Source organism: Prinia subflava, chromosome 30, assembly GCF_021018805.1.
Source record: "Prinia subflava isolate CZ2003 ecotype Zambia chromosome 30, Cam_Psub_1.2, whole genome shotgun sequence".
Taxonomy (NCBI): domain Eukaryota; kingdom Metazoa; phylum Chordata; class Aves; order Passeriformes; family Cisticolidae; genus Prinia; species Prinia subflava.
In genome coordinates, this window is record NC_086276.1 from 773,605 (window position 1) to 785,150 (window position 11,546).

The following is an 11,546-nucleotide window of genomic DNA, read 5'->3' on the forward strand; positions in this document are numbered from 1 at the left end:
CGGCCAGGCCGTGTTCCCTGGCTGTCCCCTGTCCCTTGGCTGTGCCCTGTCCCTCAGCTGTGCCCTGTCCCTCAGCTGTGCCCTGTCCCTCAGCTGTCCCCTGTCCCTCGGCTGTCCTCTGTCCCTCGGCTGTCCCCTGTCCCTCGGCTGTCCCCTGTCCCTTGGCTGTCCCCTGTCCCTCGGCTCTGTGGGACCAGGGGTGGCAGCAGGACCTGGGGCAGTCCTGGGGGAGAACAACCCTGAGCCCCAGCTGGGCCAGTTCCCCCAGTTCCACCCGGGGGAGGGGCCCAGGTCACTCCCAGCATGGGCCCTGTGGCTCCCAGTCACCCCCAGTATGATCCCAGTCACTTTCAGTGACACTCAGTATGATCCCAGTACCAGCCCAGTCACTCCCATTATGATCCCACTATGATCCCAGCATGGTCCCAGGTGTTCCCATTCAGTCCCAGCATGGTTCCAGCTGCTCCCAGTACACTTTGAGTCACTTCCAGATACTCCCAGTATTCTTCCTTTATGCTTCCTCTGTGATCCCAGTCACCGCCAGTCTCTCCCAGTATATCCCAGTGTCCCCCAGTGTCCTTCCACTCACTCCCAGTTGCTCCCAGTAGCTTCCAACAGGATTCCAGTTGCTCACAGCCATTCCCAGTCAATTCCAGCATTATTACAGTCACTCCCTGTATATCCCAGTTGCCATCAGCATAGTCACAGTCATTACCAGTCACAGCCACTTGGCCCAGTAAGGTCCCAGTTCCCACCAGTGTGATCCCAGTCACTCCAGAACTTTGGAAAAGCATGAAATATATGTCAATTACAAATGGAATTGATTTAATTTCTTTATTCAGTACTAATTTGTTATTACAAACAAAAACATGTTTCTGGGCTGAAGCTGTCACACACTGCAAAGATTTTTTGGTTGCTTTATTAATTAAAGGCTGTCCAGAGCCTGTGGAGCAGCCCGGCTCCCTGCCCCTCTGCCCACAGGGTGCAGCACTGCGAGCTCCCCCAGGAGCCACAGGAGCACTGGCAGAAGGGCAGAGCATCCTCAGAAGTGACCCCAGCACTGCACAGTTCTCACTGCTCTGCTCCTGCACAGACTCGGGATGGCCAAATCCCCCCAGACTGCGCATTCCACAGCAGGGCCCCCATTCCCCTGGGCAGCAGCCCAGGCCCAGTTTGGCTCTGGGATGGGGTGATGAGTCCTGTCCCAGGAAGAGGCAGCCAGGGCCAGGCTGCTGCCGCTTGCTGCTCCAAGTGCCTCCTTCCAGCCGGGCTCTGGGGGTGCTGAGGCTGCTCTGGGCTCTGCCAGGGCTCTGCTGGGCTCAGCTCTCGGCCACGCTGGGCCCGCTGCCCCTCACATTGCTCCAGGCACCTGAATCCCACCGGGAAAGAAGGGAAACTTGCAAGGGAGTTGAGGTTTAAGAGAGTTTTTATTCAAAAATTCCTAGGTAGCACAACAAAAAGCTGTCCTCAAGTGCTGCATCTCCACTGCACCCACATGTCCTGCCTGCTCCGTGCCAGCTCTTGCTCTCCAGTTGCTCCTCAGAGGCCACGAGGGGCTGGCAAAGCCCCTGTGCAGGCACCATGGACAGGTTTGAAATGGTAAGTTCAATTGATCTTCAACTAGTCAGTTTGGTAGTAGAATTAACCTTTCCTCAAAATATAGCCTCTGCTTGCCCATTTTGAAAGCACTCACATAGTGTGAATTTGCCTTATCTTGTATGTGTTATGTTTACCTGAAAAACCTTTTGAAGAGAAAAACACATTTACTGTTTGTTACATCTTTCACATTTCCTAAGGACATCTGGCTGGTTTTGGTTTGTTCTGTTACTGCAGGCATCAGGCCCAGTGCTTGCAGTCTAATTGAAGATGTGTTTCATGGAAAAGAATAGAAGAATCTACCACAGAGAGCGAAGGGTAACAGTGGAAAATTAATTCTATTTGGCCCATTACTTGTGGTCCTTGTAAACCCACTGTGCAAGGGCTGGGTTTGCAAGCTGCAGGTTGAAGTACAGTGAGTTTGTCTGGATAATGCTGTAGCCCCATCTCACAGATGCAGAAAGGGGCCAGAATCCGGCATTTGGAGTGTGAATTTGGGGTGCTGGCCTTGCCCCAGAGGAGAGGCAGGATGTTCCCTGCAGGGTCTGCATGGAGCAGACAGAAGAGATGGGCAAGTGTTTGCAGGGCCCCTGGGAGGGGATCTTGGGGTTCCTGTCAGCAGGATCCTTGTGCAGCTCAGGCTGGGCTGGGCAGCAGCTCCATCTGCAGCTTCCATGTGCTGCTGCAGCAGCTGCTGCTGGGGACCCTGAGGGAAGAGGCCCCGGCAGGGATGGAAATGCTGCAGGGACAGCTCCAGCCAGGGCCAGCAATGAGCTTTGCCTTCCTGCCTGGGGAAATGAGGCTCCTCTAGTGCAAGAGGAGGCAAAGACAAAATCAAGTTCAACACTTCAAGGAACACTGTAGAAAATTGGAAGCCTCTCCAAATATCACACACATTCATCTGTTAGCTCTTCAGTGTTGGTTCTTGTAAAAAGCCTTTCCAGTTTTGTCTTGGATCTGAGATTGCAGGGCCCACAGCTGGGCTTCAGAGTTCAATTGATTTTTATTTTCCAGGTTTTTAAACAGAGCTCCAAATTGGGCATCTCATGCCGTTTTTTCTGCTCAGAATCTTGAAAAGGGTTCTGTGCTCCTGTGAGCCACCTCTTGAAGGGTGGTTGGCAACCCTGGAATCCTCTGGGAAAGCACTTGATTGACTTCAGGGCCAGGCTGGAAAGCTCAGCCTGAGGAAAGAACTGTTCCAGGTGCCTCTGTCCATGTCCAGCTCCTCCCACCTGAGTCCCTGAACACACAGGGTGCTTCATAGGGATTTCTTTTCCCTTCCTGTTCACTTGGAGGTGCTTTTGCCTCTCTCCTTTAGAGAAACATCTGACCAGGCCCTGCCCCCATTCCATTTTATTCCCTCCACTTTGGAGTTGGCCTGCTGGGTTGGACATGGAAATTGGTGGTGTTGCCCTGTTCTTCCCTCCAGCTGTGAATTTTAGCTTGTATGAAACACTGCAAAGGGCCTTGTTTCTCTGGTGGGGAAGATGTGAGGTGGAGATAATTAACAGGATTTGTTTTCATGAACCTTTTGATAATAAAGAAAAATGTGGTGTAGAAAAATTTTGGTGAGGTGCTGGGATTTGAGAGTTTATTTTTTATTATTATTTTTTGCATTTATTAGTATTACTTCTAATTGTTAAGACTATTAAATCCTAGACATTATTACCAATGGCTGGATGTCACTCACTGGGAACATTACCTCCTCCCACTGGGATTAATCTGTACAGTCTATTTCAAGTTGTCAGTGGATTCTAAAGATGGAAATTCCCATTAATGGTAGATTTGGTGTGCTTTGGAGCTGGGGGAGGGTCTCCTCCTCTCCTAGAGGTGCCTCCAGCCTGCTTTGCCACCACATCTGTTTGTGGCCCCTCACAGCTGCCCTGCCCTGGGGACATGGTGGGACACCCGTCCTGTCAGGGCTGAGGCTCCTCATGGCCCAGCACAACCCCACATTGCCCCTCACAGCCCCTCACAGCCCCTCACGGCCCCTCACATCCCCTCACCGCCCCTCACATCCCCTCACGGCCCCTCACAGCCCCTCATGGCCCCTCACATCCCCTCACTGCCCCTCACGGCCCCTCAGCCCCAGGCGCGCGGCTCCTCCCAAAGGAGAAGGGGTCGGGCTTTGCTTGTTCTCCTTTTATTTCGCTCCCTTCACAGCCACCCGTCAAGAAAGGCTGAAATGGAGCCTTTCCCCAGCGCTCCCCTCGGGGTTAATCGCGGCTGCAGCTCTGTGCTGCCGCTGGCCCCAGCGCCAACATCCCCGCAGCCCCGCAGGCCTTTGCTGTCCCCCCGTGTCCATTCGCTGTCCCCGAGTCCCGCCCGGCTCTGGCAGCAGCAGCAGCCGCAGCGCAGCGGGCGCCGGCCCGGCCCAGCCGCGGCTCCCGGCCAGGAGCAGCAGCAGCGCCGGCCCCTTCCCGCCTGCTCCTGCCTCGCCTGCCAAGGGCCTTTTCCAGCTGGACTCTGCACTGCAGCAGCCATCACCCACACACAGCCCTGACTGCCCAGGGCCCGCCTGGGCTGCCCTCAGCAGCCTCCAGAGAAAGAAAGGCTCGGCTTCCAGCGCTCTGTGCAGCGCTCTTTGACTCACCCTCAGGTGACAGCAGCAGGCTGCTCTTGCCTTTGCCTCGGCAACTGGAGATGGTGTCTGCTTTTGCACCCTTCTGGCTGCCAAGTGAATTTGAGCAGCTCAACTGCAATTGCCTTTTTCCATCATTGTGCTTTTGTGACAGTGAACTGAGGATTTTTGTGGCAGGCACCATGATAAGAAGAGATTGAAATGCTCCCAAGTCCCTGGGCGCTGAGTCGAGGGGAATTAAAGCCACACAGGTCCCGTTTGCAGAGCTCCAACACAGCCCTGGTGCTGCTGCTGCTGCTGAAATCAAATCAACTTACAGAGGCCATCACAGAAATTGCCCTCTGGAGTGTCAAAATGAAAAAAAAACACCAGGAGAAAGACAAACCTCAACTTCTTCACTCGCTTCATTGCTTGCTCTGAGCAGCAGAAAATGGGAATGCCCAGAGGTATTTGCAGCTGCTGCTGATCCCAGCTGCAGCTCAGCCCTGTGCAGAGTCCCAGCAGGAAGCTGAGCCCAGCCCGGGGAGCTCACACAGTGTCAGGGAGATTCTTTCTCTGAATTCACTCAGCCTTGCATTCCCCAGCTATGCCTGGTACCACCTCCTGTTTTCTAGGCTTAGAACAGCAACAATGCAAACCTTACCAATGGCACAACTGCCTAATCCACAGGGAAAAGGACAGAGAAATTGTAAAGTTCTCCAGACATTTGTCCTGCTTTGCTGGAAAAGTCGTGCTGCACTCACAGGATAGAAATCCAAGAGAAGCTGGAGTTGCTGGCACATCTTGTAACAGAAGCTGGACCTCGTTCTCCATGAAAGGTTCTTGGAAAGAGCAGCTGGGACAGTGGAGAAGATTGCTGGAAAACTGAAACAGCTTTCCAGAAGGGAAATGAAAATGAAAGAAACAAACCAAGATGTTTTCCTCTATTTCTTCCTATGCTTCCCTTTTCCATGTTGCACTACTTGTCCATGCCATTAATTCCAAAGGGATCTCACCTCGAAGATCGGTGACTTAGTGAGTTTTAGACACTCTAAAATACCATGGGCTGTACACACAGTTTGCCTTCCCCTGTTTTTGTTGTCAAGCAGTGCTGGAGACATAAGTGTAGTGCTTGGATCGGGCACGAATCCTGCAGGCAGGGAATGTGCCCCGGCAGTGTGTGAGCCTGAGCAGGGACAATGCAGAGCAGCAAGCGAAGGGAATCCTCCGGCACCGCGCAGGAGTCAGGACTCTGGGTCTGGGCTGCACAGGGCCAAGTTCCCGTGTTTGGACAGGCTCAGGGGCTGCCCCCGGGGCGCGCGGGGCTCAGCCGTGGAACGGACACGCGGACAAACGGCCCCGGGGCTTCGGCGGCAGCGGCGGCAGCGGCGGCGGCAGCGGCGGCAGCGACTCCACAGAGTCTACGAACTCAGCGACCCTCCTCATCTCTCGTTCCTCCTCTCCCTCTTCCACATTCCTGCACTCTCTCCTGGTGTCCCTTTCCCGGTCTCCCCAGCCCCTCTCGGTGTCCCCGTCTCGGCCTTTCCCTCTCCCCCTGCCGGGCCGGGCCATGCCCCCGGCCCGCCCCCGGCCCCGGGCGGGGCTGCCCCGTTCCCGTCCCCGGGCGTCCCCCCGCGGTCTCGCCTGGGCCCGGCTCTGGCCGTGCTGGCGGTGGCGCTGTTGGGCCGGGATCAGTGCCTGGGGCTGGGGCGGCATCGCCACCCTTTGGCTGCGCCTGGGGCGGGTACGGCCTCGGCCCCGGTGCCGACCCCGAGCCCGGCGCCGCCTCCTCCCGGGCCCCGCGGAGGACACACGCGGCGCGGCCGCCCCCGCCACCTCCGCTGCGGCTTCCCCGGCCCGAGCTCCGCCGCTCGGCAGCGCAGCCGCCGGCCCCGAACCGCCGGGGCCCGGCGCGGGTGGGGATGCCCGGCCCGGGCCGCTCGGGGGGCGCTCGGGGGCCGTGTCTGGCCCCGGGCCGAGCGCTGACGGCCGCGTGTCGCCCGCAGGGAAGGCGCAGGAGGCCCTGCAGGACCGGTACCGGCTGGGTTCGCTGCTGGGGCGCGGAGGATTCGGCAGCGTCTACTCGGGGACACGAGTGTCGGACGGCGCCCCGGTGAGCGGCGGGGCCGGGGGCGGGCGGAGGAGGAGGAGGCGGAGCAGGAGGAGAAGATCGGACCGCAGCGGGGCGGTCGGTGAGCTCAGCCCGCTGCTGTCCCTTGCTCGCAGGTGGCCATCAAATGCGTGCCGCGGGATCGCATCCGGCTCTGGGGCGAGCTGGTGAGTGAGCGGGGCCAGCGGCAGAAGCCGGGCCGTGGCGGGCGGCGAGGAGTCGGGGCCCGGCAGGGTGGGAGCCGCCGGGAGCCCTGCAGGGAGAGCGGGCCTGGGCTGAGCGGGGCGCCCAGAGCAGCCGGGGCTGGCTGAGGGCTCCCAGAGCCCCGGCACGGCCTCAGCCCCACTGACGGCATCGTGCTCCTCCCGCAGCCCAACGGCGCCCGTGCGCCCCTGGAGATCGTGCTGCTGGACAAGGTGTCCGCTGGCTGTGCTGGTGTCATTCAGCTCCTGAAGTGGCTTGAGCTCCCCACCAGCTTCTTGTTGGTGCTGGAGCGTCCGGAGCGGTGCCAGGACCTGTCGGCTTTCCTGGCGGAGCGGAGGTTCCTGCCGGAGGAGGAGGCGCGGGCGCTGTTCCGCCAGGTGCTGGAGGCCGTGCGGCACTGCACCAGCTGCGGGGTCCTGCACAGGGACATCAAGCCTGAGAACATCCTGCTCGACCTGGCCACCGGAGAGCTCAAACTCATCGACTTTGGCTGTGGCGCCTTCCTCCAAGACACAGCCTACACCCAATTTGCAGGTGAGCCCCCTCAGGGAATGTTCCTGGGCATCTCCTGGCCCAGCCTGGCTGTAGCACCGGGCCTTCCCCCTCTTGCTGCTGGCAACAGCATGATGTCTTGAGCCAAGTTCCTTTTGTCTGGGGGTGGGAGGGGCCCAGCGCCCACATGCCCAGGGATGCTGTGGCCAGGCTCTAGGAGTTCATCCCCTGATGAACTGCGTCTGTGTTCCACAGGAACCCTGTCCTACAGCCCACCAGAGTGGATCCACCAGCAGCGCTACCACGGTGAGGCAGCAACGATCTGGTCCCTGGGCCTCCTGCTGTACCACCTGGTCGTGGGGAAGCACCCGTTCAGGAGGGGCCAGCAGATCATCTGGGGCCGCATCTTGTTCCCACGATGGCTCTCTCCAGGTGGATCCTCATCTCTGGGCACAGGGGAATACCAGTGCTGGGAGACAGCAGCAGCCTCATGAGCACCGTGCTCTGGCAGCTGCTGGGGAGGGGGCACATGTCCTGCTCTGCTGCCCTCCTCCAAACAGACAATGCATCGGGAAGTTTAGGCACAGCTCTGGTCAGACCCAGCATGGCCTGGGCGTGGGAATGGGCAGCTAGAGTAGACAGGATTCTTCTCCAAGTGACTGGTGGATTCTGGTTTGTCTCTTCAGAGTGCCAGGATGTCATTAAGAGGTGTTTGTCCATGCAACCCTTGGACAGGCCATCCTTAGAAGACCTCTTCAATGATCCTTGGCTGCAGGGCGTTCATCTGCCCTAGAAGATGGGAGAGGTCCATGTGCACAATTGGATCCAAAACCTGGCAGGTAACAGCTCCACACATCTCATGGCAATCAGTGCTAAAGAAGAGCAGACTGTTTTTTTCCTGTCTGTAGCTCTGAGCAGGGATCATCAGATGGGAACATCTGTACTGGAGCTTAGCTGGAGACCTGTTCTAGCAAGAACTGGTGGCCACCATGCAGCCTAGTTTTCCTTGTTGTGCTTCCTTGACGGCTGGGGCCCTGGGCAGAACAGTGACAGCCTGCTCTGGCCCCCAGGGAAGGAGGAGCCCCTGGAGAAGCTCTGTCAGGTGGGGCTGCTGCTGGAGACACCAAGGACAACCTCAGGGATGACAATCTCTTCCTCCACCTGGTCACCAGCAGCTGAAGATGATGGAGTTTGATTTTGGTACCTTCTTCAGAGACACGCTCCATGCCCAATCTGCAGGTGAGTCCACAGCCAGGGGGATGCTCCCAGATCCGGGCATGGCACGGCCTGGCTGGGCACCAAAGGTTCCTCCCTTTGCTGGGGCGGAGGCAACAAATCCTTCCCTGGGCTGTCCAGCTGCTTTTTGGCTCTGGGCAGCTGCTGAGGGGCTGGATGTGGCATGGCTGGCTGCAGGCTGGGCACATGTGCTGCCCTCCTGCTCTGCCTCCAAGGGCAGCAGTGATGGGGAGGTTTGGGCCCAGCTCTGAGCACGGCCAGCACGGCCTGGGCACTGCGGGTGGCTGGGACAAGGCACAGGAGCCTTCAGCTGACGGGCAGTTTCTGGTTTCTGTCCTTGCAGCCGGGCTCTGCGGGTGCTGAGGCTGCTCTGGGCTCTGCCAGGGCTCTGCTGGGCTCAGCCCTGGGCACGGCTGGGCTTGCTCTGCCCTCACATTGCTCTGACAGCTTTGCAGCACACCAGCCCCTTCTGAGCACAGCGCCTGAGCTTTCTGCTTTGGCAGCTGAGTGAGACTCTCCTGCTGGCCCAGAGATTGCAGGTAGAGATCCACATCCAATTGGCAAGAACCCAAACACTCCACAGTCTCAGCTGAATGCCTGGATCTTCACGGGATGTTTTGTCTGTCCCACTCTTGCTTCCTTTTTGGCTGGAATTGTGCAATTGCCCTTTCTTCCTCCTCTAGGAGCGCCACAACTGAGCAAAACCTGGTGAGTGGATGGTGTTCCTAAGGCAGTGCAGTCTGGAGCTGATGGATGAAGAATTGCCCTTCTGCAGCTCGAAACCAGAGCAAAAAGCTGTAAGTGGGACTTTGTGTCTTTAAAAACCCCTGAAAACTTCGAAGGGAATGTGCAGCTCCTTCACAGGGTGAGAAGGAAGGTCATCTTCTAAAGGATTTGGAGTTTGACAAAATTTAGATTCCCAGTCCTGCTTAGATCTGGTGGGGCACAGCAATTTCCTATTGCTTCTGCCACAATTTAAAATAATACTGGAAACAAACTGCAAAATCTTTGTAAACGCCTGCTGAGGTCAGTAGGAGGGATCCATGCCATCAACACATTTACAAAGTAAATAACTGAGATCCCATTTTAAAAAGATTAATTATCTCTTTATCCAAAGTTACTAAGTCTTTTTCACTATAGATTTCGGATTTGTTTTTATTGTTCTCATTTTTTCTTTTTTTTTTCCTTTTTTTTTCTTTTCTTTTTCTTTTAACAGAAAATCCTTCCTAAGAAAGGAGTGTCCTTTGCTGCTGGTTCCCGTGTGGAGCAGCTCCCTTCCCGCTGGCTGAGCTGCTCAGGCACAGCCCGGCAGCTCCTGGCCCTGCAGGGCTGAGGCTTTTCCCCGGTGCTGGGCACAGACTGATGGAGCAGCACTGCTCAACACGGGCACACACAGAGGGAGCAGAAGCAGCTGCCTTTGCCCACCTGCAGCTCCAGGGCCCAAACTCTGAGCACACAGGGCTGGAAGGGACTGGCAGGCTCCCTGTTTGCTGTGCTGCCCCACTTATGGCCAGCCCAGCTCTGCAGCCCTGGGCTTTGTGCAAGGAACAGAGGTGAGGACTCCCTCTCCATGTGCAGCTTCCAGATGGAAAAGGCTGCTGTGAGCAGGCAGCTCCAAGGGCAGAGAAAGGAGGCTCTCCACCACTGGATCTGTGCCACTTCCACCGTCCTGGGCAGCAGCCACTGAGCCCAGGCGAACAGAGGGCACAGCAAGAGGGGCAAAACCAGGCAAGGTCAGAGCCTGGGAGGAGCCAGAGCTGGGAGCAGGAACAGCTGCTCCACTGCACTCTTGGAGAAAGCTCTGGGCTGTTTGTGAGCACTGAAAGGCGTGAAGGGCAGAGAGGAGGCCACAGCAAACAATGCTTGTGTTTGCACACCCTCCCCTCTCAGTGTCCCAGAAGGAATTGCATGAACTGTGTTCTTCTCTCGGAGTCGTCTCGTTCAGCATGAGCAGCTTTGCACCAGGAGCTGAAGGAGCCGAAGCCTTAGGCCACAAGAGCTGAGCAAGAGGGAACTTCTTGACCAAAGTGATGCTGCTAACATGGACCTGACTGAATGCAGTAGATAAAATCATGGAAATATAGAATCCTTTCTGTTGGAAAAGACCTCTGAGCTCATCAAGTGCAAGTGTTAAGCCAGCACTGTCAAGTCCAGCACTAAACCCTGAAAGGCCAAGGCCTGGACAAGAGGCCTGAGTGAGGCCTGAACAACGGGCCCTGAGCCAAAGGCGACCTCTGGATGAACCTTCCAACCAAAGGGTATCTTTGTATCTGCTCCTTAACAAAATATGCATGGTCATTAGCCTTGTACTAGATGTATCCACTCCTTAGTGAAACTGGTCTTGACCTTTCTGTATTTAGAAGCCAGACAAGGCCATGAAATCTGACATCTGGTCTTGTCTGGGGCTGTATGGTCAAAGGCAACTCCCTTGGTTCCTCCTTGGGCCCTGGCCAGGTTTGGGAGGGACCCAAGAGGAGGATGAAACCAGATGTTCCTGCACTAGAAGTGCTGTCAGTTTGTTTATCCATCTCTATCAAAGCTGGGCTCTCTCACAGCCAAGCTGGAGCCTCAGCTGTGGCTGGAGGCACCTGCAGGAATTCCCAGTGCCCGGGAGTGGCTCTGCAGTCCTTGGCTGTGACAGCTTCCCCCAGCTGATGTGTGGGTGTGGGTGATGGGAAAGTGTGAGGGGAACTGGTGATGGATCTTTCTTCATCACTGCGGGCAGTCTTTGGTAGTGATGCTTGGGGGCATTGCTGAGCTGCTCCTTTTGTGCTCCTTTGCTGCTTTGAGCTGTAGGAAATGACACTGATTCCTTCAGGGGGTGTCTGTGTCTTTGGTGCTGACCCTGCCCACTGGTCAAACAAAATTGGCATCGTTTGGCCAGAGCAGCACAAAATATCACTTTCTCAGTCTAAATGGGAGGAATCAGTCCTATCTGACATTCCCAGATGGGAAGGCCTTCCCCAGAGTTCTCTGGCTCTGGAGTGGGCTGAGGTGGGAGCGGATTTTTGACAGGGGCCACTGCATTAGAGGGTGTAAAGTGTCCCACCCTGGCTCTAAAATGGCTCACTGCTCAGCCTGGGTGGGGACCACAGTGGTCGTTAAAAAGGAGAAACTAGATGCCCTAAAAACCCTGGTACAGGAACAACTGGTTCAAGGACACATAGAGCCATCTATGAGCCCTTGGAACACCCCAGTATTTGTTATAAAAATGAAATCTGGATAGTGGAGGTTACTCCATGAGCTGAGAAAAATCCATTCTGTGATGGAGAGAACGGGCATGTTGCAGCCTGGTCTGCCATCTCCTGCAGTGATTCCTGCCTCCTGGGACATCCTGACTGTGCACTT

At 56.5% G+C, this 11,546-nt stretch overlaps 1 protein-coding gene across 1 annotated transcript; it reads left to right on the forward strand.

Annotated features, from left to right (window-relative positions):
• Positions 1 to 4,549: 4,549 nt before the first annotated feature.
• On the forward strand, positions 4,550 to 8,771 carry LOC134562713 (serine/threonine-protein kinase pim-1-like). Its single transcript, XM_063420236.1, has 6 exons — positions 4,550 to 6,269; positions 6,383 to 6,433; positions 6,638 to 7,004; positions 7,218 to 7,394; positions 7,649 to 7,801; positions 8,033 to 8,771. The coding sequence occupies exons 1-5, from the start codon at positions 5,727 to 5,729 to the stop codon at positions 7,753 to 7,755; spliced, it is 1,245 nt and encodes a 414-aa protein (XP_063276306.1). The 5' UTR covers positions 4,550 to 5,726; the 3' UTR covers positions 7,756 to 7,801; positions 8,033 to 8,771.
• Positions 8,772 to 11,546: the final 2,775 nt, after the last annotated feature.

Bases quoted from the DNA above. Each gene is read 5' to 3' on its own strand.
- LOC134562713 (XM_063420236.1), top strand. From the start codon at position 5,727: ATGCCCCCGGCCCGCCCCCGGCCCCGGGCGGGGCTGCCCCGTTCCCGT. The intron at 7,005-7,217 runs GTGAGCCCCCTC...TGTGTTCCACAG, and splicing joins AGCCTACACCCAATTTGCAG to GAACCCTGTCCTACAGCCCA. The intron at 7,395-7,648 runs GTGGATCCTCAT...TTGTCTCTTCAG, and splicing joins CCCACGATGGCTCTCTCCAG to AGTGCCAGGATGTCATTAAG.